This window comes from Aspergillus nomiae, assembly GCF_001204775.2.
Source record: "Aspergillus nomiae NRRL 13137 chromosome Unknown contig00061, whole genome shotgun sequence".
NCBI classification, from domain to species: Eukaryota; Fungi; Ascomycota; class Eurotiomycetes; order Eurotiales; family Aspergillaceae; genus Aspergillus; species Aspergillus nomiae.
Genome location: NW_015378116.1, coordinates 88,033 through 114,192, shown reverse-complemented (window position 1 = coordinate 114,192; position 26,160 = coordinate 88,033). Strand labels below are relative to the sequence as shown.

At 48.9% G+C, this 26,160-nt stretch overlaps 10 protein-coding genes across 10 annotated transcripts; 4 read left to right on the top strand and 6 right to left on the bottom strand.

Moving 5' to 3' along the window:
- Positions 1–765: 765 nt before the first annotated feature.
- Positions 766–2,979, top strand: ANOM_002926 (Zn(II)2Cys6 transcription factor; the record flags this gene model as incomplete). Its single annotated transcript, XM_015548183.1, has 5 exons — positions 766–1,261; positions 1,331–1,636; positions 1,693–1,970; positions 2,039–2,166; positions 2,220–2,979. 5 exons carry the CDS (start codon positions 766–768, stop codon positions 2,977–2,979), a joined length of 1,968 nt encoding a protein of 655 aa, XP_015409007.1.
- A 383-nt stretch (positions 2,980–3,362) lies between these two features.
- ANOM_002925 (GABA permease) lies at positions 3,363–5,182 on the bottom strand (the record flags this gene model as incomplete). The annotated part of the gene is made up of 7 exons (XM_015548182.1): positions 3,363–3,719; positions 3,783–3,841; positions 3,907–4,091; positions 4,141–4,429; positions 4,508–4,730; positions 4,804–4,963; positions 5,013–5,182. 7 exons carry the CDS (start codon positions 5,180–5,182, stop codon positions 3,363–3,365), a joined length of 1,443 nt encoding a protein of 480 aa, XP_015409045.1.
- Positions 5,183–6,364: 1,182 nt separating this feature from the next.
- On the bottom strand, positions 6,365–7,600 carry ANOM_002924 (FAD-dependent oxidoreductase; the record flags this gene model as incomplete). The annotated part of the gene is made up of 4 exons (XM_015548181.1): positions 6,365–7,078; positions 7,137–7,240; positions 7,288–7,391; positions 7,449–7,600. 4 exons carry the CDS (start codon positions 7,598–7,600, stop codon positions 6,365–6,367), a joined length of 1,074 nt encoding a protein of 357 aa, XP_015409008.1.
- Positions 7,601–8,187: 587 nt separating this feature from the next.
- ANOM_002923 (aminotransferase class IV) lies at positions 8,188–9,189 on the top strand (the record flags this gene model as incomplete). Its single annotated transcript, XM_015548180.1, has 1 exon — positions 8,188–9,189. One exon carries the CDS (start codon positions 8,188–8,190, stop codon positions 9,187–9,189), a length of 1,002 nt encoding a protein of 333 aa, XP_015409010.1.
- Positions 9,190–9,646: 457 nt separating this feature from the next.
- Positions 9,647–11,159, bottom strand: ANOM_002922 (serine hydrolase domain-containing protein; the record flags this gene model as incomplete). The annotated part of the gene is made up of 6 exons (XM_015548179.1): positions 9,647–9,720; positions 9,775–10,060; positions 10,118–10,188; positions 10,262–10,693; positions 10,755–11,051; positions 11,114–11,159. The coding sequence occupies 6 exons, from the start codon at positions 11,157–11,159 to the stop codon at positions 9,647–9,649; spliced, it is 1,206 nt and encodes a 401-aa protein (XP_015409009.1).
- Positions 11,160–11,640: 481 nt separating this feature from the next.
- Positions 11,641–12,957, bottom strand: ANOM_002921 (aspartate aminotransferase, cytoplasmic; the record flags this gene model as incomplete). The annotated part of the gene is made up of 2 exons (XM_015548178.1): positions 11,641–12,723; positions 12,796–12,957. The coding sequence occupies 2 exons, from the start codon at positions 12,955–12,957 to the stop codon at positions 11,641–11,643; spliced, it is 1,245 nt and encodes a 414-aa protein (XP_015409012.1).
- Positions 12,958–13,497: 540 nt separating this feature from the next.
- Positions 13,498–14,331, top strand: ANOM_002920 (alpha/beta fold hydrolase; the record flags this gene model as incomplete). Its single annotated transcript, XM_015548177.1, has 1 exon — positions 13,498–14,331. The coding sequence occupies one exon, from the start codon at positions 13,498–13,500 to the stop codon at positions 14,329–14,331; it is 834 nt and encodes a 277-aa protein (XP_015409011.1).
- A 469-nt stretch (positions 14,332–14,800) lies between these two features.
- Positions 14,801–16,810, bottom strand: ANOM_002919 (inorganic phosphate transporter; the record flags this gene model as incomplete). The annotated part of the gene is made up of 6 exons (XM_015548176.1): positions 14,801–15,003; positions 15,061–15,215; positions 15,268–15,351; positions 15,399–16,089; positions 16,139–16,566; positions 16,635–16,810. 6 exons carry the CDS (start codon positions 16,808–16,810, stop codon positions 14,801–14,803), a joined length of 1,737 nt encoding a protein of 578 aa, XP_015409027.1.
- Positions 16,811–19,538: 2,728 nt separating this feature from the next.
- On the top strand, positions 19,539–20,120 carry ANOM_002918 (uncharacterized protein; the record flags this gene model as incomplete). Its single annotated transcript, XM_015548175.1, has 1 exon — positions 19,539–20,120. One exon carries the CDS (start codon positions 19,539–19,541, stop codon positions 20,118–20,120), a length of 582 nt encoding a protein of 193 aa, XP_015409028.1.
- Positions 20,121–21,560: 1,440 nt separating this feature from the next.
- On the bottom strand, positions 21,561–24,808 carry ANOM_002917 (formin-mediated actin nucleation enhancer; the record flags this gene model as incomplete). Its single annotated transcript, XM_015548174.1, has 2 exons — positions 24,598–24,808; positions 21,561–24,491 (listed from the first exon to the last, which is right to left on the bottom strand). Exons 1-2 carry the CDS (start codon positions 24,757–24,759, stop codon positions 21,561–21,563), a joined length of 3,093 nt encoding a protein of 1,030 aa, XP_015409029.1. The 5' UTR covers positions 24,760–24,808.
- Between the last annotated feature and the right edge of the window lie 1,352 nt (positions 24,809–26,160).

Sequence of the window (26,160 nt, the reverse complement as noted above, 5' to 3'; positions counted from 1 at the left end):
TATGTAGGCCTACTGTGTATGTATTTAAAAATGCACAGATCTATCTATCTAATACGGTGATACGGTCACAAGTGATTTGCCGCGAATGAAGGTAACTTGATGCAATTCAATTACCTAAAATGGAGAATGAAAATAGTTTTCCAATGCCAGAAGGTCGAGGGGATATCGAGCAAACGATTATTATCATACCAGTCTACAGACACTTAGGGCCACCGTTTGATGCAACAAGCTGACTGGCTGCGGATACCCACATTCCTATTTGGGTAAAATAGCCAGCAGCGTTGAGGTGGGCTCAGACTCAACTGTCGCCCGGTAAAGCACCAATGCTTGGTCGCTGAGACATTATCCGGCGCTTCTCTGGGTCAAGCTATGAGATCCACTTCTACGCTAGGTAACTGTAAAAGATTAATCAATGTACCTGCAGCGCTAGCCGACGGAGCGAGGTTTCCCCATTTATCCAGCCCTGATGCATATCTCCCTACGCCCGCGTCAGATGATACCGCTTGGCTATGCGCCAGGAGACTAGTTAGAATCGTAATTTGAAGCTTTCCGTGGCCCCTCTGTGGAGAAGATGTAGAGTCTGCGGTCTGGATAACAGGCTATTTTGAGTTATACAGCGTAAAAATTGTCCTGAGCCTAGTGAGGAGAGTATATACGTCGACCGCGGTCGTCAAATAACAATACTTAATCGGCAAAACTGCTTCTGCCTTCCATTTCCTTACAACTTCCCAGCGCCCGAATCTCCCGGACAGGAAATTCCCTGGCATGGCTACCCAAGTGGGAAAGAGAACCAACTCCTTGGCCTTCGCCCGTTCTGACTGCCATACGTGTGCATCAAGGGGTCAGAAATGTGACCGCCAGAGACCACAATGCACTACCTGCATCAGTCACGGTCGTAAATGTGGTGGTTTTGCAACACCCCTGTCGTGGGATCATCGACGGACGCGCAACAGGGGCCTAGCCAGCCAAGATGATTCCGAGGAGGATGCAGCCGTCACAACTCCCAAGATAGGAAATGGCCAGATAGGCAAAGACCCTCCTCGGCATTTCAAGTTTGTACTGGGTGGGAAACGAGATCGGAAACGCCGGAAAGTGGTGCCCTCACGAAATACGGCGCGTGCAGAGATCGAGGCAAAGGCTGTCAATCCCCCGCAACCGGTGGATGTGGCCGATGGTGATGTTTCTCCCCGCGGTGATGATGAACCGTCGTTTGATCTAGTCGCTCTTGCGCAACCAGAGCATCTGTTTGATCCCTCTGATTGTATGGTTGGCCGTTTCCCAATGTCCACGTCACATCACGGCTCGTATCTACGATGCTAACGGTTTCTAGCTTTCTATCAGCATGATACTATTGATATACCCACTCCACAAGACTATTTTGCGTCTTTACTACAAACCGACTCATCTGCTTTCCCCCTTGAGACCCCGTGTATGATGGAGCGTACATCAGGAGAGGTCTCCGGCTTTGGGTTAGGTGACGCATTCCAGGAAGGCCTGTCCTTTATTTCCTCGGATATGGGCCCCGTGGAGGGATTGGTGTCAACATTACGCGCACCCACTTTGGAATCCATAAGTGGAGCTGGGCCGGGCCCAAACCAGCCTTTAGGGAATCAGCATGAGGCATTGCTGCAAATGTGTATGGTGTGGGTCCTTGAGAGATATGAATGTTGTGTTCTGACGACATGTTCACAGATGATACGGAATTCTGTGTCCTCCCCCTGACATCCGATACAGCGCTGAACCCCTTCCGCTGTCGAGAGCCGCTGTCTCAAGGTTCAAGGCTCTTGTTCCATTCCATCCTGGCGCTGTGCTGCCGGCATCTCAGCCAGATTACCGGAACACCATCCTCGGAAGAGCGGGAGCACCGTAACCAGGCGTTTAAGCTGCTCGAGAATGCACTCCAAAGTGACCAGCTCACAAGGAAAGGTTTGACGCTGCTGGATCCACTCCTGGTTCTCTTCACACTGGATGTAAGTCGCAACTGACCCTTCGGTATCCTCATCAGCGCTGAATATAAAACTGACTCATGTGTCCTCAGTGTACCCTCTCTGCGTCCGGGCGATGGTCCACCTATTTAACTCGAGCACATTCCATCCTCGAAGCATGTGGCGGTCCATCAGCCCTTGATAATGCGCGCATTCGAGCCCAAGTAGCCATGATTCTGTGGTAAGCGGACACCATGTGCACAACTAACGTACTCTACCTAACAAAGCAACCAGGTGGGACGCAACCTTGGCTCTAATCTCCCGCCAAGGGACAGTCTTCTCCCAGCCCTACCTCGACCACCTCATCCGCGCCGAGAAGAAAGACCGATGGTCATTCTACGACCTCACCGGCTGTCCAAGCGACCTGGTAGCTGTCATCTTCAAGCTAGCAGAACTGGCCCATCAAAGCACCATCGCCTCCACCATGGAATGGCTCACGTTTAACATAACCCCCATCGTCCAAATCGAAGAACAACTTCGGTCCTGGACACACCCTTCCTTCGTCACACCTTCATATACCCAGACCAGTCCTAGCGGCGATGACGGTACTCGCGCCCTCCCACTCGACGAAGACACGTTTCACGCGCACCAAGACCGCCACCATTGCGCCGAGGCATGGCGTCACGCCCTCCTGCTCTATATCGAGCGGATTTTCAGATGGGATCGGAACCAAATCCGACCGCTGTCTATCCCTTGCCTTGCGAGATTAACTCTCAACCATGTGCGGTGTTGTAGACGCACTTCGCAGACCCAGAAACAGTTATTGTTGCCTGTTTTCTTGGCCGGTAGCGAGACTGGGGATGAGGAGATGCGGGATCTGGCTAGGGGTTATTGTCGCTGGTGGGGAGAGCGCAGCAGATATAATATGTTTCATTCGGTGCCGGCGCTGTTAGAGGATATCTGGGGCGGAGAGAAATGGTGGGGAGATGTCGTCGATGAGAAGACTAAAGGCGCGTCCGCTGAGGGGTCTAATGTGCAGTTTCTTTTTGGGTAGCTTCTATAGGAACAAGACTTGCACTGCTGTTAAGAGGGTTTCATCCCAGACTAGAAGAACGATAGTATCACTAGATGGTAACGTGGTCGAGGAACCAGAAGCATAGTGGAAGCCCGACGAGAGTACATCTTTGATTGCCCCTGTAATGGTCTGGAATAAAGTATGAGCTATGATCTATCCTTCGTATGTTCATGTCATGTCCATCAATCATCTCAGCGCATTGCTAGCATTCAAAGCGTTCCAATCAATCTCCGGTCCTTTAAACTTATGCCTCCTTTCAATCCAAAGAACTAAGATCAGTACAAATAGACCCGTGATGACCACCGAATTACTATTCTCTTAGCCACAGTCCCGTATTCAAAAGGAATCTAAAAGAGAACTCACTAATTCATGCTCCCCAGAGTTGTAGGCACCGTAACTGGGAAACAAAAGAAGATCCCACTGATGATCAACCAGAGAACTGAGAAGATATTCACCGCATACCCGACAACGGGCCCTAGGTCGAAATGCCGACGGGGTAGTCTGTGGCGACCGCAAGTAGCCAGGATTCCTTGTGGGACGGTATATGTTATATTCAGAATGAGGATTGCCGTGTTCACGATCGAGTTGAACGCCGCGGTTGACGCGACGTAGAGGAGGCCGTAGATAAGACAGAAACCGGCCGCTAGTAGGGTAGTGCGAATTGGGATTTGGCGAACTGGGTCGATGTGGCTCCAGTAGGACGAGAAGGGAAGGCCGTTCTTGAAATCAGGACGCTGTTAGCTTGTTTCGTCGCTGCTCGGTTCTTTCGCTGAGGTACTTACGTCTCGTGAAAATGCCCATGCTATTCGACTAGAGGCGATCCACTGGCTGGGCACACATGCTGTTTCGGTTAGCTGGGTGGTGTCCTGGTAATAGTATGGTGAGGGATCATGGTGAGATTCATACTGTAGTAAAGCAAAGTTAGATAGGCCTGCAGGATTGTAGCAGCGACCTTGTTCCCAGTTGCTTGATAAAAAATCTCCATGCTAGGCAAAAATGCTGCCTGCACTGCTTCCAGGTCGGTGATCACAGTGGCCATGACCACAATCCAGGGTACAGCTGTGAGGACGCCAATGAACATAGTCATGTTGCTATTGTATCTTGTTAGACTGATCAAGGATATCCGTATAGAGAACCTACATGACTTGGGGCAATTTCCGTCCAGGATCCGGCATCTCCTCGGCGATATGGGTACATGCGCTTGTCGCAGCAAAGCAGTACTGGCCCACGCCAATACTCATAAGCCACGCCGGTGCAGGACCCCATCCACTAGATCCATGGTATTCGACAATATTGGTGGGACGGTAGTGGTCTCTACCCATGGATAGGCAGACTATTATGACTAGGAGGAGACCGACAACGGACAAATACATGGCCGTCTGCGTTAGCCGATCAATGTGCTTCTGTGGAACTGTGAAGATGGGAATAACTATATGTTGTTAGTATAAATCAACAGGACAACTTATTCAGAAGTGAACACAGTATCTAGGAAATAGAAGAAACAAACGTGTCACAATCACTACAAGAACATAGCAGAGATACACCTGCCACTGCGTGCCGGCAAATTCCGGATACCAGAACTTCGCAATCCCAAAGGCTGATATAGCCGTGTATATAATCCCTGAAGCAGTGGTTACCCACCATGCCACCACATTAAAGATGCCAACCGTGTAGGCGGCAAAGTTCTTTGAGAACTGTGGAGCAACAATGTATGTGAAATGGTATTGACCCTGTGAGTTTGGTGAGTGTTCTGTCGCTGGGAGAATCCCTGTATCGTGATACGAGTGCTATCAAGAGACTTACACCAGAAGAGGGAAGGGCAGAGCACAGTTCAGCCAGCCCCAGAAGGACGATCCACTGGACTGCCGAAGCGATCATTAACCCAAAAACAGCAGTTTGGCCACCCCCGTAACCGAGGGCCATCCCAAAGCAGGCAGCATAGGAAAGCCACGAATTAATGATGCTAGACACGGTTATTGCCTTCGTCCAAATTGCAGAACGGTTTTGCTTACCTATAGGCCAGGCCAATTGCTCCAGCCCAGGAGAATGATCGTTCTAGCTCAGCCACATGGCCCTGGGCCCTCAGGACAGCATCATCCAAGTCATACACCTCACCGAAGCCTTTCCCATCCGGGTTGGTGAATGGAACGTGTTTTCCATCTGATTCAACTGAGTTTGACATGGTGATTTAAGCTGTTCCGTCGGGTTTGAACATGCACATATGAAGGAAAGGGGAATGTTTATAGAGACTCCGTAGTCGGACATATATATATGCAATACTAAACGCCACTCAAACTTAGACCCAGCGGCGAACGAGGACTAGCAGCGCCCTTGCTTCCGGATGAGCGGACAACAGGTAAGCACCTCCGGGGAGATTAGAGGGGCCCATGACTATACTATCTCCTTGCCTAGTGCTGTGCAACACGTCCTATACCGTTAAGCGTGGAGAAAGGCAACAACTGCCAATCAGAATCATATGGAGTATCTGCAACATAGACTAAGAAGGGCTAGGAATGCTGGAAAGTGCGGGGAAATGATGTTGGGCGAGTCGCGACTCCAGCTTGGTGGGTACCATTCTGCCCTAGATTGACTTTATCAGCTCACTTGCTAGATAGGGACAAGATATACACCCTCGATAAGAGCCACTGTGCACCGTATTGGGCAACTCTTGTAGATTTATGTGTATTTGAGTCACTTTTCCGTATGGTTGAACAGAGTAGAGGTAATATCACACGTTTATAGCCCCGTCCTGTACTAGTAGCAGTATTTGATTCGAGGCAAAGGAGGCACTTGATAAGGGTGCCTATAACATAATGACGTGGTCCGACACTTCTCTTAAGCCCTGATAAAGAAGGTTAAACTGAACAGATCATCAATCAGAGAAGTGCTGTGGCCAGTTACTGGTTCTTGTGTCATCAAAGATCCGAAGCGGTAGGGATGTTGGTCGCAATATATACTCATGCTCAAGCCAAGAAGCTCTCATTAACATGGATATGTGGCATGATCTATCACACTTTGCTTCACTTTGTCATGTGTGACATGGTCGTATGATTTTATCTGATCTTCCCAATGGTCTTGCCATATCATGTATTCGAAACCCAACTAGGCATTGGTTAGATACTCCTCTCGGCAAATAGAACCTGTAGGTACTGTTCCGGATATAGTAGATGATCTGGTCATTATGACAATATCAGTCTACGAGATCAACATGGCATGCTAGTTAGAATAAAACCAGATAATGAAAGCTTGACGCATATAATCAGATGTATTAGTTCAAAACACTTAACATTGAAAACCAAAAGCAGTACAGACTCAATCTTCAATTGTACCCAGGCTAATCAAGAACATAAACGCATAAACAAGGTCACAGCTTTGCGCGGCTCGCCAAAGCCTCCTCTACGAGGTTCACAGCAGCCTGAGCGCATCCATAAGATGACTGATATCCAGCTCCTCCAGCACCATAGTTGTGTACCACCCAAGTGTCTCCTATGCGTTCTTTCTCAATTCTTGTCCCATTCGCCCGCACAGGTCTCAGGCCCACACCGTGTCGAATGATATCAAGGCTCTCGATTCCCTTCCCGCCCGTAAGTTGAGGACACATGTTAACAGCGCGCTTCATAATGCGCACGGCAAGATTGGGATCCGGCTGTGATTCCCAGTTTCCCAACTGATACGAGCCACCCAGAATTGTACCCCCGCCAGCAGCGCGCGTCATAACGTAGCATGCTTCACCATCACCGTCGTCAGTGCCGGAGACATCCAGCATCTTACCAGCTTCGTTTCTGACTATCACGATCTGTCCACGGGCGGGTACAACGGTTTTATCTTCAACTCCACCCAGTTTGGAAGCCATAAGGCCTGTGCAGTTCACAATGAGGTCGACCTTGTGTTCCAGGTGAATCGATAGGGAGGTTGCGTCCAATATGTGATTGAAAACAGCTCGCTTGAATACAACTCCATTTTTCAGACACTGGGAAACGAGCCAGGGAAGGTATATAGCAGTATTGATGCAGACGGACGTGAAGACTGTGGCAGCATCAAAGCCAGGGCCATGTCGACTCTTGGGAAGGGCGCGAAACTAATCGATTTAGAGTGAGATAGACAGCTTCGAGCCCATACGCGAAGCTTTTACTTACATTTGGAACAACGTCCTTGAACCACGGGCTCGGTGATAAAAGCTCTCCAAACCATTTTGCGGTTGTCGTACCAACATCTTTCGAACGGCTGTGTATTTCGCATTCTGCATGTTGTTAGTGGCAAGTCGTGAACGAGTTTTGTCCCATCTACCTTGGAAGTGTATCCCAGCATCAGGGTGATTGCGTGCTAGATCCTCCAACGCCGTCCATGTGGACTTGTCCCAGTCTGCTGCCTTGGTGCCACGAGTCGACATACTAAGAATGGCCTTGGTGAGTAATGCGCAAGAAGCTCCTGGTTTAAATTTGACTCACGGCATATAATTTGCGCCGGCCCACGGTGAAGCATATTCGATGTCGTAATCTCCAGGCATATGTTTCGCCGCAACGACTATCTTGTATCCTGGAAGCCTCGAGAGGAGAAGAGCAGTCGTAAGGCCCGCCACTCCGGCACTGAAATCAAGCATGGAAGTCAGACATAGCTATGGCAGCCAATACGCAGCATGCGGTTTGAAGGTTCCTCACCCGATAACTACCACATTCCTTTGTTCCATTGCGCCGATGTCTCGAGAAGCGATATTAACTTAGACAGTTTGCTGAATGAGGCTTTGAGAAATGAATATATAGTCCCAGCCTTCCAATAAGAACCAACAACACCAGTTCCCGCAAGGGCTTATGAGATAGCAAAATACCAAAACAAGTATACTATGACTCCAATTCACTCTACAAGCATATTGCCTTCTCCAAATGCGCTGCCAAGAGGGAAATAGTTCCGTATCTCTTACCAGGCTTGGAAATCATACATAATCGTTCAATCATCCGGAATAAACTCAGTTTCCTCTTTAGGCAAGTTCCCGGTTTTGGTCAAAGCGCGACGACTATCATTTGCAGAAGCCCAGATCTTTAGTAATGAGAAGCCCTACTTTGCTGTTCTCAGATAGCTTGTTCTCCATATACTTAAAGACAGTGCACCATCTAGACATGTAACCAACATCCAAGTCAATCTTTCCCTCTACTTCGTCTACAGTCCCACACACAACTCCCCAACCTCACAATGGCCTCCATGCAAAAAGTCTTTGCCGGCTATGCCGCACGCCAGGCTGTCCTTGAGGCGAGCAGCAACCCCTACGCAAAGGGCATCGCCTGGATAGAAGGCGAATACGTCCCGCTCGCCGAGGCCCGCATCCCACTCCTCGACCAAGGCTTCATGCACAGCGACCTGACCTACGACGTGCCATCCGTTTGGGACGGGCGATTCTTCCGTCTCGACGACCATCTCACCCGACTCGAAGTTAGCTGCGAAAAGCTGCGCCTGAAGGTACCTCTGCCCCGCGAAGAGGTCAAGCGGGTCCTGGTCGACATGGTCGCCAAGAGCGGCATCCGTGATGCCTTCGTGGAGCTGATCGTGACCCGGGGTCTGAAGGGCGTGCGCGGCACCAAGCCCGAGGATATCGTGAACAGTCTCTATATGTTTATCCAGCCCTACGTTTGGGTCATGGAGCCCGAGGTGCAGCCCACGGGTGGCAGCGCTATTATCGCCCGGACGGTGCGACGCGTTCCTCCCGGCGCTATCGATCCCACGATTAAGAACTTGCAGTGGGGAGACCTGGTCCGGGGGATGTTTGAGGCGTCGGATCGCGGTGCTACGTATCCGTTTTTGACGGACGGCGATGCTCACCTGACGGAGGGGTCTGGATTCAATATTGTCCTGGTCAAGGATGGCGTCTTGTATACCCCGGACCGTGGTGTCTTGCAAGGAATTACGCGCAAGAGTGTGTTTGATGCGGCGCGAGCCTGTGGAATTGACGTGCGTTGCGAATTCGTGCCTGTGGAGCTGGCGTACAATGCCGATGAGATTTTCATGTCCACTACCGCTGGAGGTATTATGCCCATCACCTCTCTCGATGGGAAACCGGTCAATGGAGGCCAGCTTGGTCCAATTACCAAGGCTATTTGGGATACGTATTGGGCTATGCACTATGACCCGGCCTACAGCTTCCAAATTGACTATGATGATGCTCAGAAGTCTGGTGTGAACGGATTTGGGAAGCTGTGAATACCTCTAGCTGCTACAGAGATATGGGTTTTTATGTTTTGTTCTTTTCTTCTATGTTATGATCGATGAATTACAGAATATGTATGTGTTAAACTGAATAAGATAGCCATTCTAAAGCTTGTTTCGTGATTCTGTTACACCTTGCATTGAGCATCGCGAACCATTTGATTCTTTTTAACAAGTGGATGAAAGAATTGTATATGTGGAAAGAACTACCTTCAGTCAATCAATTTCCCTCGTTCCTATACCCGCTCCGCCGAAGAGATGAGTGAAATCGCCTATATTACTGCCTTCTTAGTCTCTCTGTCTGTATATATTGGAAAATATCTCAAATACCGAATTAATGATATAGTAGTATAGACCTGTACAGACGAAATAGCACATAATTTTACTCCCAGCGCTAAACTAATATAAGCCTCTAGATAGTTATCATCATGCCTTCTATCACCCTATCTTTCTACACGTTTCTAGATTCCAACTCATCATATATCATCTTCTCCACCTCCTCCATGCATCCCAACACCTGCAGATCTAGATATATAACAGTTAGCCAGCTACCATTTCCGTATCCCAATCAATACATACCTCCATACGGAAGAATCTGCGATGCAATAATAGCCCCAACCCCATTCTCCCGATCCGCAAACCAGAACAGATTTGCCAGTCCCTCCCAAGAACCAGATCCAGCTGCCCTCCCTGTTGGGCTCTTGCGATGGCTGAGAGAGAAGGACAGCCCCCAACCCTCAGTCAGGTCATCATCACAGGGCACCAAAGGACAAGGGTTGGCCAGAAGCGGCTTTCCCGATGGTGTGTATTCGTTACAATACCGAGGCATATCTGGAATTTGGTCGGTGAACATCTCTACACTCGACTTGTTAACTTGCTAAGTAACATAGCTGGATGGATTGGGATCTTTCTTGCCTTTTACTGTTTCGGGTCTCAGGAGCTGGGTTCCTGTTTTTGGGTCCGTGCCGTCGTTTAGAAGTGTTGCTATGAGCTCTATGATGTTATATGTTAGCTACATGGGTGTACATGTGTATAGATGCCAGGGGAAAGTTGGAAAACAACATACTGCAATACTCAATGGGCTTCCCGAAACAGCCTGCTCCTCCCATGCAGAACCTATTGCTTTCCATTCCAGGTTTGCACGGCAGAAGAGGATACCGATAGAGATGATCGGTGGTTTTCAATGTACCATCTTTATCGCGTTGATGCATGTACGCCAGGTTCATTTTCATCTCCACGGAGGGGAAGAAAGTGACCGATTCAATCCCCAGAGGCCGCAGAATGAACTGCTGAAAATACTCTTCCAGGGATAGACCGCTGACTCGTTCCACGAGCACACCAGCCCAATCAAGCCCAACACCATACTGGAACCGAGTCCCTGGCTGATTGACCAATGGCCGGTGCAATACGTCCGACTCGTGGCCGGAAAAGTCGTCCAAGCCGAGTGGGCGAGACCAGTCACGAAGTTTCAGATCCTCGAAGGCGTAGCCAAATCCAGCTATACATGGACAAGTCAACGTTATTCAAGGAAAATGGGTAAGCGTTAAGGAAAGCCTTACAGGTGTGATTCAGGAGCATTCGAAGTGTGATACCGCGGTCTTTTGGGACTAGACGGAAGCTGCCATCGGTCTCTCGCTCAACGACTTGGACATCCCCCAACTCTGGAGCGAGCGATTGGACTTGTTCAGCATCGTCGAGAGCCAGCTTGCCCTGCTCGACCATTTGCATGCAGGCTATGCTGGTAATCAGCTTCGTGCAGGAAGCAATCCAAAACACTGTGTCTAAGGACATCGGGTCTGGGGAGTCATTCCCACGCTTTCCAGAAGCATGGCTGAAGAATACGTCGCCCTCACGGTCTACAGCACAATAGACGAGACCGGGAACTTTTGGTGATGGGCCCGATGTTGTTGCATCTAACGTCCCACGAAGGTAGATGCGGTCTCCTGCGACAGTTTGGTAGTCATTGTGCTAGTTGTCTTGGAATAGTGGCGCTTTCAATCAGAAGCTCTCTGGAAGGAGTAAATTAAGGATGTAAAGTCAATGGTCCAGAATTGTATTTCCCCGTATTTCCGTACTCCGGGATGTTCTATGTCAATGCGCAGTATGGTACAATTTGCGCGAGTGGGATGCTGTCAGTTCTACGGTAGAGATAAGCCCCGCCACGATATAATGGACAGTATCTCAAAGTAAACTCATTAGGAAGCTGAGGGCGGCATTTCGTGACAACCCAAGTATTTCCTGATCCGGTAACAGAGAATGTTCGGACAAGACCCACTATCAGACTCCGCTCAAATTTAGGTGTGTAGAATTAAAGAGAAATACAACTGACAAATCAGGACCTATACAGTTATGGCTTCCAATAAAGTTGGAAAGTCATGAACAGAATACCGTCTAACTAGGTACCAGGGCTCTCTCTAAACGAGCCATTCGTAATCACATACATCATCAGTTCTTCACTACCTTGGAGATGCACCTCGCGACATAGTCAACATTCCCCTCATTCAGTCCACAGAGACTAGCTCGTCCAGAGGGCATCAGATAGATATGATACTCCTCCTTCAATCTGTTGACATGTTCCCTACTCAAGCCGGTATAGCTAAACATCCCAATCTGGGACTCAATATGAGACCAATCTCCAGGGGTAGTAAGGTCTTCTAGTCTCGTCCGCAATTGCTTCCGCATGCCAATTATGCGCGAGCTCATAGTTTTCAGATCTTGCTGCCATTGCTGTCTGAGCTCTGGATCCGTGAGGACGGTTTCCACAATCCGAGCACCAAATCGAGGCGGATTAGAATACTCTGCACGCGCAATCAGAGACAGTTGAGATTTGGCTCCTTGTACAGAAACATCCGAAGGGGCGATTAGATGCAATGCGCCCACGCGTTCACCGTAGAGTCCAAAGTTCTTGGAGAAGGACTGTGCAACAAATAGTCCGGGAATCCTTTGGTCAGGATCTTGGCTCGATAGTAGACGCTCTGTGAAATACCGCACTGACCATGCGTCGTCTTCCACGTTTCCGGTTGCGAAGCCTTGGTAGGCACTATCGAACAAGACAAAAAGTTTCTTTTTCAGAACCACGTCTGCCAGCTGCTTCCACTGCTCGCGGGTTAGGTCTAGTCCTGTGGGGTTGTGAGCACATGCTTGAAGGATGACCACGTCGTTTGGTTCTGCATCTGTCTCCAGCATCGAAACCATATCAGCGAATCTAATGGATCGCGTTTTTGGATCGTAGTATGGGTACTCTTTCTGAACTACTTCCGGGCCTGCCACAGCCCACACTGTTTTGTGGTTTACCCAGGTCGGATCTGGGATAAAGACATGCTGAGGCTTCAGGTGCTTGGCAAGAAATGAGGCGCCTAGATGATTTGCTCCGGTGCCAGACACAGCTTGGATGCTTGCAATGTTCCGGCTGTCCGCTAGCTCAGTCCCAAAGACGAGTGACTTAGCAGTATCCAGAAATACAGGAGACCCTGCAATACCAAGATACTCATGGTGTGATCTAGGGTCGGCCGCAATGCGCTCTTTTGCCTAGCCTTATGTTAGTATTTGTTGGACATGCAGGAGAATGATGCGCTGTAAAGCCCGTCACTCCTTACTTACTTGTTTCACACTGGGAAGAATCCAAGGTAGGCCCTTTTCATCCCGATACGCTCCTGCGATTAAGGAGACTTTCTTTGGATCTTGGTCTGCATCGAAATCGGCTATCAAGCCAAAGGCAACATCTGCTGGAAGGACGGGCACGTCAAGGTATTGGGTAGACATTTTCCTGGATGCGGCGTGTGCAAAGTTTTGAGTAGGTGCTGGCACCAGTCTATGTGGAAGATGGCTGTGGCTGCGAAGTATTTGTTGAACCGGCCGGCTGATTGAAACCATCCGTTGACAGTTGTATACAACAGGAATGCCAGAGCTGCTTTCGAAGATAAAGATATCAGGAAATGAAAGCTATCTTCAACGTATAATCCTGCATTAATATATCTATGGATATACTGCTAACATACTAACTAGTAACTGCCTGGCCGATCGGGTAGATGAAATAATGCCGACGGAATTAGGGCTAATGAAGAGCTTACTGGTGCGGGAGACTATCGGCATCTCCACCAGAAACAGAGCAGAGATCGGTCAAGCTCCGACACGCCGACGGCATACTTGCTGGAGGCAAATTGAGTCATATTTTTCACAGGCAATCAACTCATATATATACCCTCCAAAGGTACATGCCAACTCCTCCACTGTAAACCCCTAGTCAAGGCATACCCTATACAAGATTGCGCGGAGACTCAATCCCCTTATCAATTACGCCAGATGGACGACATCGCCACCTTCTCCCTAGACAACGCCCCTTCCTACGAGAAGGTCAAGCTACAAGTCGACGGCGTTAGTCTCGAACTCTCCACAATATATAAAAAGGGCAATCGTCCACCATTCGTCTTCCTACACGGCTTCGGCTCCTCCAAAGAAGAATTCAATGACTTCGCCTACCTCCCCCATCTCAACGAATATGGACTCCTTCTATACGACGCCCCAGGCTGCGGCGACACAACCTGCTCCGACCTGAGCAAAGTGAACATCCCATTCCTGGTTAAAACAGCCAAAGCCCTTCTCGACCACTACGGGGTCACCAAATTCCACCTCTCAGGCCACTCCATGGGCGGCCTAACGGCCCTCCTACTCGCATCCGAGATCCCAGACTGCGTCCTCAGCTTCGTCAATATCAAGGGCAATCTCGCCCCAGAGGACTGCTTCCTCAGTCGCCAGGTCTTTCTCTTCCCCGCTGACGACCCGGAGGTGTTCTTCCATGAGTTTACGGAGAGGGCGAGGCGCGCCCCCGCCTTCTCGAATGCCATCTATGCGTCTAATTTAAAACACAAAGTTAGTCCCCATGCCACGTATGGGATTTTGTCGACAATGGTCGAGATTACCGATAACAATGACTTGCTTGCGTTGTTTTTGGGTTTCTCTTTCCCCTGTATGTTTATGTATGGCGTGCAGAATGCTTCGTTGTCGTATTTGCCGAGGTTGAAGGAGGGTGCAGTTGAGTTGGCGGAGATTCCGTACAGTGGCCATTTTCCTATGTATTCTAATCCGCCGGAGATGTTTAGACGCGTTAAGGCGTTTTTGGAGAGGGTTGGTGCTTAGAGGATAGATTTGTCCTTTTTTGTTTTCCTTTTTAGACTTGCGTTGACTTCTAGATTGTCCTTGTGGAACTGTCGTGTTGGATAGAATAAATATCTTAGAATAGACTTGATGCTTGATCGAGGGTTGGGGGTACATGGCGTTACGTGTATGAGATATTATATAGCCTTTTGCTCTACATTCTTTCTGATCTTGCTGGTTTAATCTAGATTTGTTAATGGATCACACAAGTCCTCGGTAAATCATCATATTCCATGTAGAAGGATTCTATATAACCTTTTTCATACATATATGAAATCCATACATATATTAAGCTATTTGCTCCATAGTTCGTTTGGAAAGACATAGTACGGCTGCACAACGCATCCGTAACGCTAATTAATTATATTAGGAACACAAAGGTATATATAATAGATATCAGGCGGCTAAACTCAGCTCCAACGACTCATCACGTTCTATGTAATGATGAAAATTAAACGCCCATGCCCCACCTAGGAGCATTAATGATAATTCCCATAAGGCAGCCAGAGATAATACCAGCTACGGGCAGAGTAATGATCCAGCCGAAGTAGATCCACAGAATCATGCGCCAGTTGATGGTACGCCAGGTTCCATTGCAGAGACCAACGCCAACAGTTGCACCTGAGATACATTGCGTTGTGGAGACTGGAAGCTCTGCAGATTGTTAGTTGTTAGATAATGCCATCATTCAGGAGTATACAGTGGACTTACTGAGCCTGGTCGCTGTAATGACCGTAATCGCAGAGCCAAGTTCCATGGAGAAACCACGGGAAGGGGAGTGAAGCGTAATCCTATTACCAAGATTTCGCATGATATTGTAACCGTAGGTCCAGATTCCGATTGCGATAGCGGCACCTCCAAAGGCCCTGTGGAGATAAGTTTTGATTTGTTCATCGTGGCGGTGTACATGGTACTTACAAAATCCAGTAAGGGACGGGACTCTTGGAGTTGAGTTTTCCAGATTGCCAAATATCGTAAATCGTGGCATATGGGCCAACAGCACTATGATAATTAGCAAAATCTAAAATTAGCTAGACATGGAGACATACTTGGACACATCATTGGCACCATGGGTAAAAGAAGCAGTGGATGCCGTCAGCACCTGCAGGAAGGAGTACATGTACTCAGTCTTATTATCGTAATGTTTTGCGTGGGCATGGGTCATTTCGATGTCGCCGGTAAGAATATTCTTCTTCTTTTGCAAGCTGACGACGTCTTGCTCGATTCCCCGAAAGAAGAAGCGCTTGAACTGCCAGAACAGCATAGCTGGGTGAAAGAACCCCTTTCCTTCCGGTCGAGGGCCAATGATTGAGAATTTTGGCTTGGGCGCCAGTGAAGGTGCATCGCTTGGCGCTTCTGACTTCAAAGCCTCGGACGAAGTATTCTGGTCCTCTTTGACCAGCCCGCCTTCGTTCTCTAGGTCTGACGGTCGGTTTTCTTGAGTCGCAGCGCGCTCCGCCTGCAGCTGCTCTAGAGTCTTATGGCCACTGTAGTAATCTTGCACGGGCGAATACCCTTCCGGCGGAGGGGGAACTTCTCCACGACGTAGAACTAGAGGGCCAAGGAAGAGGTGGTACCATTGAAGCTGCCAGTCCTCCTTCAGTAATCTTCGGTACAGCCAAGGAAGGAAGAAAATGGTAACGATCAAGGCGACAGCAGCGCCAACCCCAATAATCACACCAACAGTCTCTGCGTCAGTGAGGGTAATCCTGCTTGACCCACCCTTCCACACAATGAGCACTATATGTAGGTAAGCGAACATTCATGCGGGTCTAGGTATGCGACTCACTGGTGAGGAGAGCGGAAGTGATGCCGAAGTAGATCGGAATGGCAATGAAAGCATTCCGGACTGAGTTGCTCCGCAGCATCACTCCGTACTTGGTAATCAGGAAGACGATAGCGCCAAAGGCGCCCGACATGAAAGGAGCAATGATCCATGCCAGGAACACCTGAACAACACCGGAGTTGATATCACCTCCCCACCACGAAACGCCATTCGCTCCAACCGACGCAATACCCATTCCAATAACACCGCCCATGATAGAGTGTGTGGTGGAAACAGGCATTCCAAATTTCGTCGCTATAGTAAGGTAGATAGAAGAGCCCATGACCGCACATAACATGCCCAGCATAAGCATAGAGGGATCTTCCTTGAAGAGATCGACCGCAACAACCTTCGTCCGGATAGTATCTGCAACACGGGCGCCCACACCAATACTAAGTCTCGGTATTAGCATCTGAATCCTCAAAAACACGGGCTGGGAAGGACAGTAGAGTGTCCGTACCTGCCACAAAATTCCATGATGGAAGCAAGTACCATGGCCTGCCAATACTTCAAAGATCGTGACGAGACTGACGTCGCCCAAGAGTTGGCAACATCATTGGCGCCAATATTCCAAGCATCCAGGAAGGCAAAGATGGTGCCGAGAGCAAAGATGTAGTCAAACTGGTGAAGGGCCATCTTGGCAGAGGCTTGAAGCCAACAAGAGACTGGTCTTGAGTCAGGTTACAGATCTCCATAAATAGAGGGGCATTCATAGCGCTTATATACACCATTGGCGATTTCCTACAGAAAAGTAGGTAGAACAAAAGCAAAAGTATAACACGAGTGCCCAGCGCATCCATACTTTTGGACATCGTAATCCGCCCACCCTCCATGTAACCTTAGGCGAGGTCAGTCCATTCATTCGTAAATTGACCCCAACATGAGAGCACCAGACTCAAGCCTAGGCATAGTTTCTTATCAATTTCGGCCGCTGAAAGTCAACTGATGGGCTCGGATGCTCCGACGCTCTTGGCAGCATATCGTTCAATTGCCAAGTAGTCCGCTCATGAACAGCCTTGGCACCATTTGCTTCGAAGGCTTGTATGGCCAATTAAAGCTCTATAGAAAGGAACGTGGGCTCGGATCGAACTCATGAGTAGCGCTAACAGTCCAGCTTCAGATTCTTGGCATCCGCCATGGTATACGACAGTGCTGCGACATGACTTGACTTCCGCTCGAAGTACCCTTGACAATTGCTGCAACCTACCAGCCCTGGTTCCAGAAAGGATCGTGAAGGGCGTAGCCGTGCCCTATCCAGGCCCGAGATTTGCCTTAGTATTCCTTTCGGTGTGGCAGCCACAGACCATGGTTAGGTACTCCAAGACTCGCTTTGGACCAGTCTTCTTGCAGCAGTTCAGCATGCTTCGTGCCTCCAAATCATTTCCTTTCTTGGCAGTTTGTCTTCTGCTCATAGAATCACCACATGGAAGCCACCACTGCAGCTGCCTGACACTAGAGCCAACTAAGATACCAAAGTAGAGGCATAGCGAAGAGAAATTGACTGGAGTAAGATTAGTACTATTGCTAGAAGCAGAAATTCTCCGACCCACCAGTCCGTCACTGATATCGTCGACAAACTCCAAACTATGACAACCATCTCATTTACCCCTCGCTTAATTTATGATCGATGCTCACTTAGCTTGGTCTGTAAGTGCTGGATATATTCCACTGTGGTTTCGATGAGCTCCACCTGTGAGAGCTCGAGCCATTATCTCATGTCAGCCAGCAACATTCTAAGACAGAGTTCAAGAAAACATCGCCCAGCTCGTCTCCGACGGTGACCTACCTTAGTGCACAGTCCCCTTTTTCGCCCGCTGTCCACGCCACTTGTACTAAGTACATGAGCCATCTGATCGAAAGCAATCTTCAGCCGATCCCGCTGGTTCTTCTGGGAGAGGGCATGCTTTCGGCGCTTGAAATCGGAGTGGCTATTAGGGATTTTGATCAAGAAGCCTCCTAAAAATAAATTCTATTAGTCACGCGAAGATAATTACTCTGAATGGGAACACTCCAGGTAAACATGTCCACTAACCATCTTTCGGACGAAGGTCAAGGTACTTCTGTAACGGATTTGAGGGTGGACGTTGTGGTGCCGCCTTGGGAGCACGTGAAGAGGTGGACTGAGGCATGACTTTCTCTGGGGTTGCTGTCTGATAGATTGACCGCTAGCTGTATAGGATTGCTTTTTGGCTTGCGGGGCCATACATGGGTTATATATGCTCAGACTAAGTGTTATGCGGTTTATCCTTCATTTACCAAGACTTTAACACCGTCTATCTCAACGAAGTACAGCACACCCCCTAACTCTCTTTGACTATCCCCGTTTCAGCAAATGCCCTATAGCTTTAAACAGTAATTGTAACCTTTCTCAACCTAGTAGATAGAAAAACTGCACTCCTGAGGTATCCCCACGGCCCATGTGCACCATCGTGACTCGAGATTTCTGCCTAAACCAGCAGTATGCCCAAACTCCATCCCCCATCACTAATCGTATATATGCCGGCATTCAGAGAGCTATAACTGGAATACATTGCGTAATCATACCTCCAGACACCCCTCCAGTCTGTGATTGACTTAAGCGTATACTTCTTCCCTTTCCTCTTTTTAATTTCGCAGATTATGGGTCGCCTCTTTTACAGTTGAAAGTCTTCTGTATCAATCATATCTTCCAGCTTGGCATATTTCGTTATCGAGTATCACCTCTATGTATATATTGAGTTTCTTCTAAGCATATTTATAGGCGGTCAAACATGGACTACGTCAAATCTTCCTAATTTCTTTGGACCAAAGCAGTCGTGCACTTTGTGAAGCAAAATAGATGCATAGTAGAATACTTACTGCAGTAGTATCATTGATTTTCATAGAACACGAGCTAGTACACTCCACTAATCTAACCAAAGGCTTGGAGTGACGATCTTCAGCCCTGACATTGACCCACTGTGGGGTCTCTCCATATGCCAACCCTAACTCAACCTGATGGACATGCTATCCTTTTGTATCTATAAGTGGTATGGTACAGTCCCATACCACTCAATGCTCTGTCTAGATGCATACACTCGTAGGGTACGCTATGGTTGTTTCCTACCGAGGCCCTCTACAGTGTTAGCTAACCGTATATAGTACGTAGAGATGTCATCATCTTAAAGTAATACCATACCTCAAGGCATCAACGAGTCAACAATGACCATGACTATGTCCCAATATCGTCATTTGACTCACCGTTACCTTCTCCTTGATCTTTGCCACCTCGACTGCATCCACCTCTACCCAGCCACCTGCCTCGACTTCATCATCCAGACACTACAGCAATACAACACACCATATCTTCCTTTCTACCTTCTTCGTGGATACTGCTCCATTCAAGATGAACTCCAAACCCGACTTCCCAATAATCGGATGCCGATCCCATATTAACTACTTCCCCACAGCGCAGTCCGTATACTCAAACTCCCTACCAACACCTCGCAACTGGACTCCACCGTCATCGGTGATGCAGTTCGAGCCAAGGTCCCACAAACAGCCCAGCGCATCCTCAGACTCGCAAACCGTTACCCCAGCGCCCAAGACCCAGCCCACAGAGCCAACCAACTACGCAGACCTCCTCCAGCTGTACCTGAAGATCAAAACGGACGTCTCGTCCAAGTTCACCCTCCCCAAACAGGAGGAGACCACCGCGCCGTGGGTCTTCCAGGCGCTGACGCTGCTTGACCACGCTGAGAACGCGGCTGAGGCTCATCTGGAGCTCGTAGAGGCTCTAGAGGGCGAGATTCGGGTTTTGCGGGATCTGCGCGATAGGATGAAGCAGTTTGCGCCCTTCAACACGGCGGTTGTTTCGGTGAAGAATTTGATAGGCGTTAACCAGCATGATGAGGAAGGAGTGAGGATCGTGCAGGAGAGGGTCAAGGCCCTGGAGAGGTTCAGTATGGATGCGGACGTGTTGTGGTAGTGGCTTTGTTGGAATATTTTGGGACTGTGGCTCTTTGCTTTTATGTGGTGTGTGTGTGTCCTTTGGCTGTTCATGTCAGTGCTTGGTTGTTCTAAGGGTTATTGAATGATGGGTTGTAAATCTTGATCAGATGTATTAGGGGGTATTCAAAGCAAAGGAGGGATATTTGCTTCGCCGTTTTTTAATCTCTGAGAGAGAAAACATCATCCAGAAAACATCACCTACCATCAGTAACCCGTTTTTGATGTCCCATCATCTGTTCTCGTAGCATAGTCGTTTTGGTTCTATGAAGAGTATGTGAATATCACTACAACTACAGAGGGCTATATCACCCGCACTGGTATTCTCGGGGATCCTTTCTAGACTTTATAGGTCCAGAATCATCCGGTTATCACCAGAAACAGACCACACTCATCTAGTTTTAAAGAGAGAAAGATAAATGTACGTACTGTGAGCTATGCGCGCTTAGCAAACTGGCAGCTTCTTGAATTTAGACATATAGTAGTTACTCAGAATGGGAGGTTTAGTCACGGTCACGAATTCAACTCATTTACTATTGGCATGCTATATTCTACAACTCATTCGTATGGAGTTTGATCCTGACAATGTCTGTAGTCTATCTAGTGATCTGTTTCGCAATAAGTACTAGGCTTAGGACGTAATGCCGTGAACGAGCCTATATATAAAGTGAGCCAACCCTGTCTACATATTCTTGTACAATACTTGTCAAGGATCTTTCTCACTTATCATACTATACATAATATTGTGCGAATCTATAAAAAACAACATACAAGAGAGTACAGAAAGCGCTCATTAGCATCATGGATCTAACCCTAAGTCTCCCATTCATATCTAGTAGCAATAACATGACTGGAAAACATAGCGTAAACAAATGGAATAACTTGTCCAGACGTCTTGTAACCCTCTACAGCCCCAAAATTGAAGTATGAAAACGTCGATCCTACTAATCAGGTCTCGCATTTAATATACCAACTAAACATGGGTCGCATCGAAGTTAACACAGGTACAGATATGAAAACAAGGGATATATGCTTCGACGCCCCCAATGTATCATCACAATGGTCATAAACAGGCCACAATAGCGGCAGGGTATCAGCAATTCGAATAAGTAACGGCTATAGCACACCACACATAGTAGTCACTTCCGGACCCGGCACACGCACGAGCAGAAGTGAATACTTTGCGAGGCGGGACCATGCCGTATAACGGAGAAATATGGAAAGGGGAAAAGGAAACGGATAAAAAAGAAAGAACAAGTGAAAGGAAAAGTAAACAAAGGAAAGGGGTGTTCACGAAAGCATCCAAGGCTCAAAGGAAATCGACATAGCGAGGGACAAACAACGAATGCAGTAGTAATATCAACAATAAAAGGGAAAGAATGATAATGTGTCCGCGTGAAGTCGCGAACTGTATCTCGATTCATGAAGTCTCAGGCTGAGTCGGTTTGTCTTCATCATTCTTCGCCGACTCGCTCTCCTCCTTCTTGCTCTCAGTTTCCTCTGCTTCTTCAGAGATAGGTTCCTTCCCCTTAAGGGACGATGTTTCGTTTTCATCTCCGGTTTCTGATGCTCCATCCTCGGCCTTTGCTTCAGCACCATCTGTTGTGTTCGATTCTCGCTGAGAAGCTTGCTCGGCTTGTGCAGCTGCAGCTTCCGCCTCTGCTTTCTCCATCTCTGCTGCTCGAGCTTGTTGTCTTTCCCACACCTCCTTGCGGATGCGATCATCCTTGGCCCGACGAAGTCTTTCGGTCTCTTCCACACCACCACTCTTTTTCAGCTTACCCTCCTCCACAAATGCTCCTAGCTCCTTCTGGAAGAGGCCGATCCGGCGATTCTCTAATTCTTTCTGCCGCGCTTTCTCTGCTCTTTCAATCGCCTCAAGGCGTGATTCGTGGTTCGGTTGCAGCGCACGAACTTCGCCTAGGACGCTGTCTTTCGCCTTCATGGGATCCACTGCGGGGTCGATGACCACATTACGAGAAGTGTTTCGTAGGGTGACTCCGTTAGTGGGATTGTTCTGCATTGCTTGTTCTTTGGTAGCCTGCTCAACAAGAGCGAATGTCTGGGCGGCCTTTTCCACATCATCCTGTAGGTCGGCCGCAAGGTCTTCTTGCATAGTGAGCTGATCACGTTCCTCGCATACAAGTTGTAGCTCTTTCTCCCAAATCTTGGTCCAGATCGGTTTCTCCCGCTTGAGGAATTCCTGCATCTTTTTAATCTCCTTTGTAACTGCACTGATATCCTTGCCCACACTCTCCAGTTGGCGTGGCAGCGGCCGAACCCCGCGAGTCACCACATCTTTGCGCAGATCCTCCACCAGATCCTGAAGGTCATCAACACGTGCCACAAGGCGTTCGGATTCTTCACCAAGCTCCTTCTTTCCCGAATTGACGCGTGCGCGTCCTGCATCACCTTCAAAAGTAGGCAGAGATACTTCCGTGGCAGCAGATTTCACACCGCTGGCCTTGGTGCGGATCGCGTTCATCGAGCTTGCGATATCCGACTGGAAGTTGGAGTAAGTTTGTCGCAGCACAGCAATATCACGCCTGAGACTTTGAAGTTCTGCAAGCTGGCTGTCGCTGCCTGCAATTGGACTCTTTGAAGGTCCCCCAGAGCTTGCACTTGAAACAGATACCGGGGGTGCTGCGGCAAGACGCGCCATTTCCTTGGCCGCTTCAAGCTGGCGGTCAGACACCCGCTGCATCACACTCTCTTGGCCGTTCAAAGCGTCCTTGACGCCTTCAATCAACCGGCGGACGCCACCAAATTCATCATCAAAATGCTTCTTCACCTCGTCAAGGATGTCGACATTTAACACGAGGACGGACCGGTCCTTCACGTCGTTCAAATCCTCCAGCTCGTGGCGGACACCCGAGACGGTATCCTGGATATAGATCTCTGGCAAGTCAGCTCCATTATTGTGAGTGTTCCAGGCAAATTTCTCAATAAAAGCCAGCTGGAGCCTTCCAATTGTCAGACCAGTAAAGCCTTCTGGAAGAACATATTTCTTGATCTTGCTTTTGTACTGTAGGAACAGGGTGAGCTCCTTCCCGGGAGATGGCTGTTCGACAGTAAATTGAGTGCTCTGGGGAGGGGTGGAAACAGACGGTGGCTGTCGACGTTCTGATTTGGGTGTCGTGGGAGAGGCAACAGCGTCGGATGTGCTCTCCTTGGCTGGCTGAAATGCCTCGGCAAGGGAGGGCTCCTCCTGAGGACGAGGTAGATCGATTGTTTCGGTGTCTGGCCGTTTTTGAACTTTGTCTTGAGGGATAGGAAAGTCTGTTGCAGAGACAGACGTCGAAGCCTCAGCCCGAGACTTACTACGTTCTTCTTCAATGCTCGGAACATTCGGAGGTGCCTGCGCCGGTGCAGTTTTGGTAGTAGTGGTCTCCTGCAAGCGGTTCGTCGATCGCTGTCGGCCGTGGGCGTATGATCCTCGTAGACGAACAGCATTCAACGATTCACGGACATCGCGGCCACGATTTGGCAGAGGAGAGTGCTGGGTCGGTAGAACAGGGACACCACTGGAAGATGTCCCCAGGTGCTTTTGTATCTGATACGCGGAGAACCTTCGGGAGGCGCGCCTCTCAAGCTCACCACTTCTCTGCAGCGCACCAATGGCATCGTCTTGCTTGGGAGGCGGTGGCGGCGGAGTAGGATATTCAGACGGATTAACCGATGACGCGGGTGCTTTGGGAGTAGAATCGCTTTCAGGTTGGGAGGACTGAGAGAGGATATTCTGTGCTTCTCGTCGCGATGCTTCTCGTTCTGAGAAGCTTCCCCCTCGCGTGTCAGTCGGCGCTGGTGACATTCGAGACGTACCAGACGGGTCTTCCACAGAGCCATTACTTCCATAACGACGACCGGTTCGTTTCGGTGATGACACGGTAGAAACAGTTTCCTCGTACGCCTGGTTCATAGCCGCCTGTCCACTCGTCACACTTCCAGCGCTTGCCTGCCGGCCAGGTACCGAACGACTTTCCTCTCGCTGTTGCCGCGAACGTAAGCGGGCCTGCTTCTTCTTGAGCCCGTGAAGAAGGTTGATGATGATGTCACGGATGCGCGGCAGATAGCGGTCGAGGCTCTGCGGGGAAGCATCCTGGCTAAGAGTGTCTTCAAGAATTGTTCGGAGAAGATCTGGCACCGGGCCCAAGTCGGAGGTGTCGACTCCGATCGCATTGAATGCGCGACAGGCAAGGTTGAACTCATAACCTAGCCGCACGTAGACGTCAGATACCTCGTTCTCCGAAGCTTGTTTCCGGGACCATTGTGTCAGTGTTTCTAATAGTTGCTTCGTGGCTACCAAGAGATGCGTGACGCTCTTTTCAATTTGTGAGATCTGCTTATCGGGCTGTGGCGGGCAAATAGACATGTATTAGCCGGGATAGTTGTGGGTACAACGTGGGTGACAGCAAGGGTAAAGGGTTGTGGTGTGAACTATTGAATGCACAACTTACCACAGAGCTTCTGGATTGTGATCGCCCGGAGCTGGATGAACTGCGTGGCGCGGAGGACTGTGAAGTCATGGCGGATTCAATACTGCTTCCGGAGCCCGAGGAAAAATGCTGGGCTGACGGACTGCGCTGAGAGCGAGACGAAACGCTAGAGGCAGACTGCATATGTGAACGTGTATGCGCGCGTGCGTATATGTGGGAAGTCGGAAGGTTTCCTTTTTATGAGGGTAAATTGGATGGCGGGTAAACGGGAGAGGGACACAGCAGATGCAGGGAGTAAGGGCCCGGTCGTAGTAGGGAAGGGGCCAAGCTGACAGACTGTCTCGGAAAGTGTGAGGGTGGTGTAAGGGAGCGAGAGACGAAACAGAACCAAAAAACAAGTGGGGAGAGACAAAAGAAGGGGAAAAAAAATTCGGGCGAAAGCGAATGTTACAAGAGGAAAGGGTCCCTCGCTGAGAAACACACCCACACACACGTATCCCAGCCTCTTTTTGGTGTTGATTGGGGGTTCGACGATAAATGAACTGATTGATCGGCTGTCTTCTGGTTTAGTCTCCTTGGGCTGCAGTTGGTCCAAGTCAGTTGGCCCCATGCCTAAGGCACCCCTTGTCAGCTGTTCCACCACCAGCCTCCCGCTTTCCCTCTTCCGGCGATCTCCCTCGCACCCTCGAGGTATAAAAGATGTGCCTCGGTAGGACTTCCATTGACAAATACTGACTGGGCTACCATTCTGACTGAGAGGTTGATGTCCGTATGCAAAGAGAATCTCCTACCTTCCCCTTATATATTACGTGGTACCATACCTGCTGTTCTTCCTACTTGAACCCTATCGTTGTCCGACTCTGGAAAACTGGTGCCAAGAATTGGACCCGCTCTCTAGGCGAATGCTATTTTTGTGAAGATCCGAGACACCCCATCGAGGGAATGTAGAGTATACTCCTAGTACTCTTCCAAACACTGAGGATATTTTTTCTCTTCTACAGAGACACTCTGAGTGGGAAAGCGTATTATCTAAAATTGACAGGTCCTGACTCTACGAAATGAATATTAAACTCTCTATCTGCGTTCATAGTATTGTCATGGTTAGTCAATAGACTGGACTATGGTCGCGCGGATAAGCGGAGATAAACCCAATCAATGGCCAGCGTCAACCTTATGGATCTTAATGAGACGGGATCGTTATGAGGCTGTCGGACTTTGTAAGGTAAAGTTTGTTAGATCTTTACTCGTATTGCAAACCAACGGCCAAGTAACCAATGTAGCAGAAGCAGAGGCCATGTGCAGTCTGACTGAATATAACTACTGTGTAGTCGTACTGGACAGACTTCTAAAGCGTAAGCATACGCAAGGTCAGTCTTTCAAACCTTTTTAAATAGTACTATATGCAGTGTAGTTACTCCACTATAAGTAATCGTGCAATGTAATGGGCCTTGTCTGCGGGAAGCAGCCCCCAGCTTAAGTAAATAAAGAATTGATGCCTTTACTCCGAATTTTTGGCTATCGAGCACCGGAGCATTGTATCCAGGTGTGTGCCAACTCTGACTACGGTATCCTGGAATGTAAGGT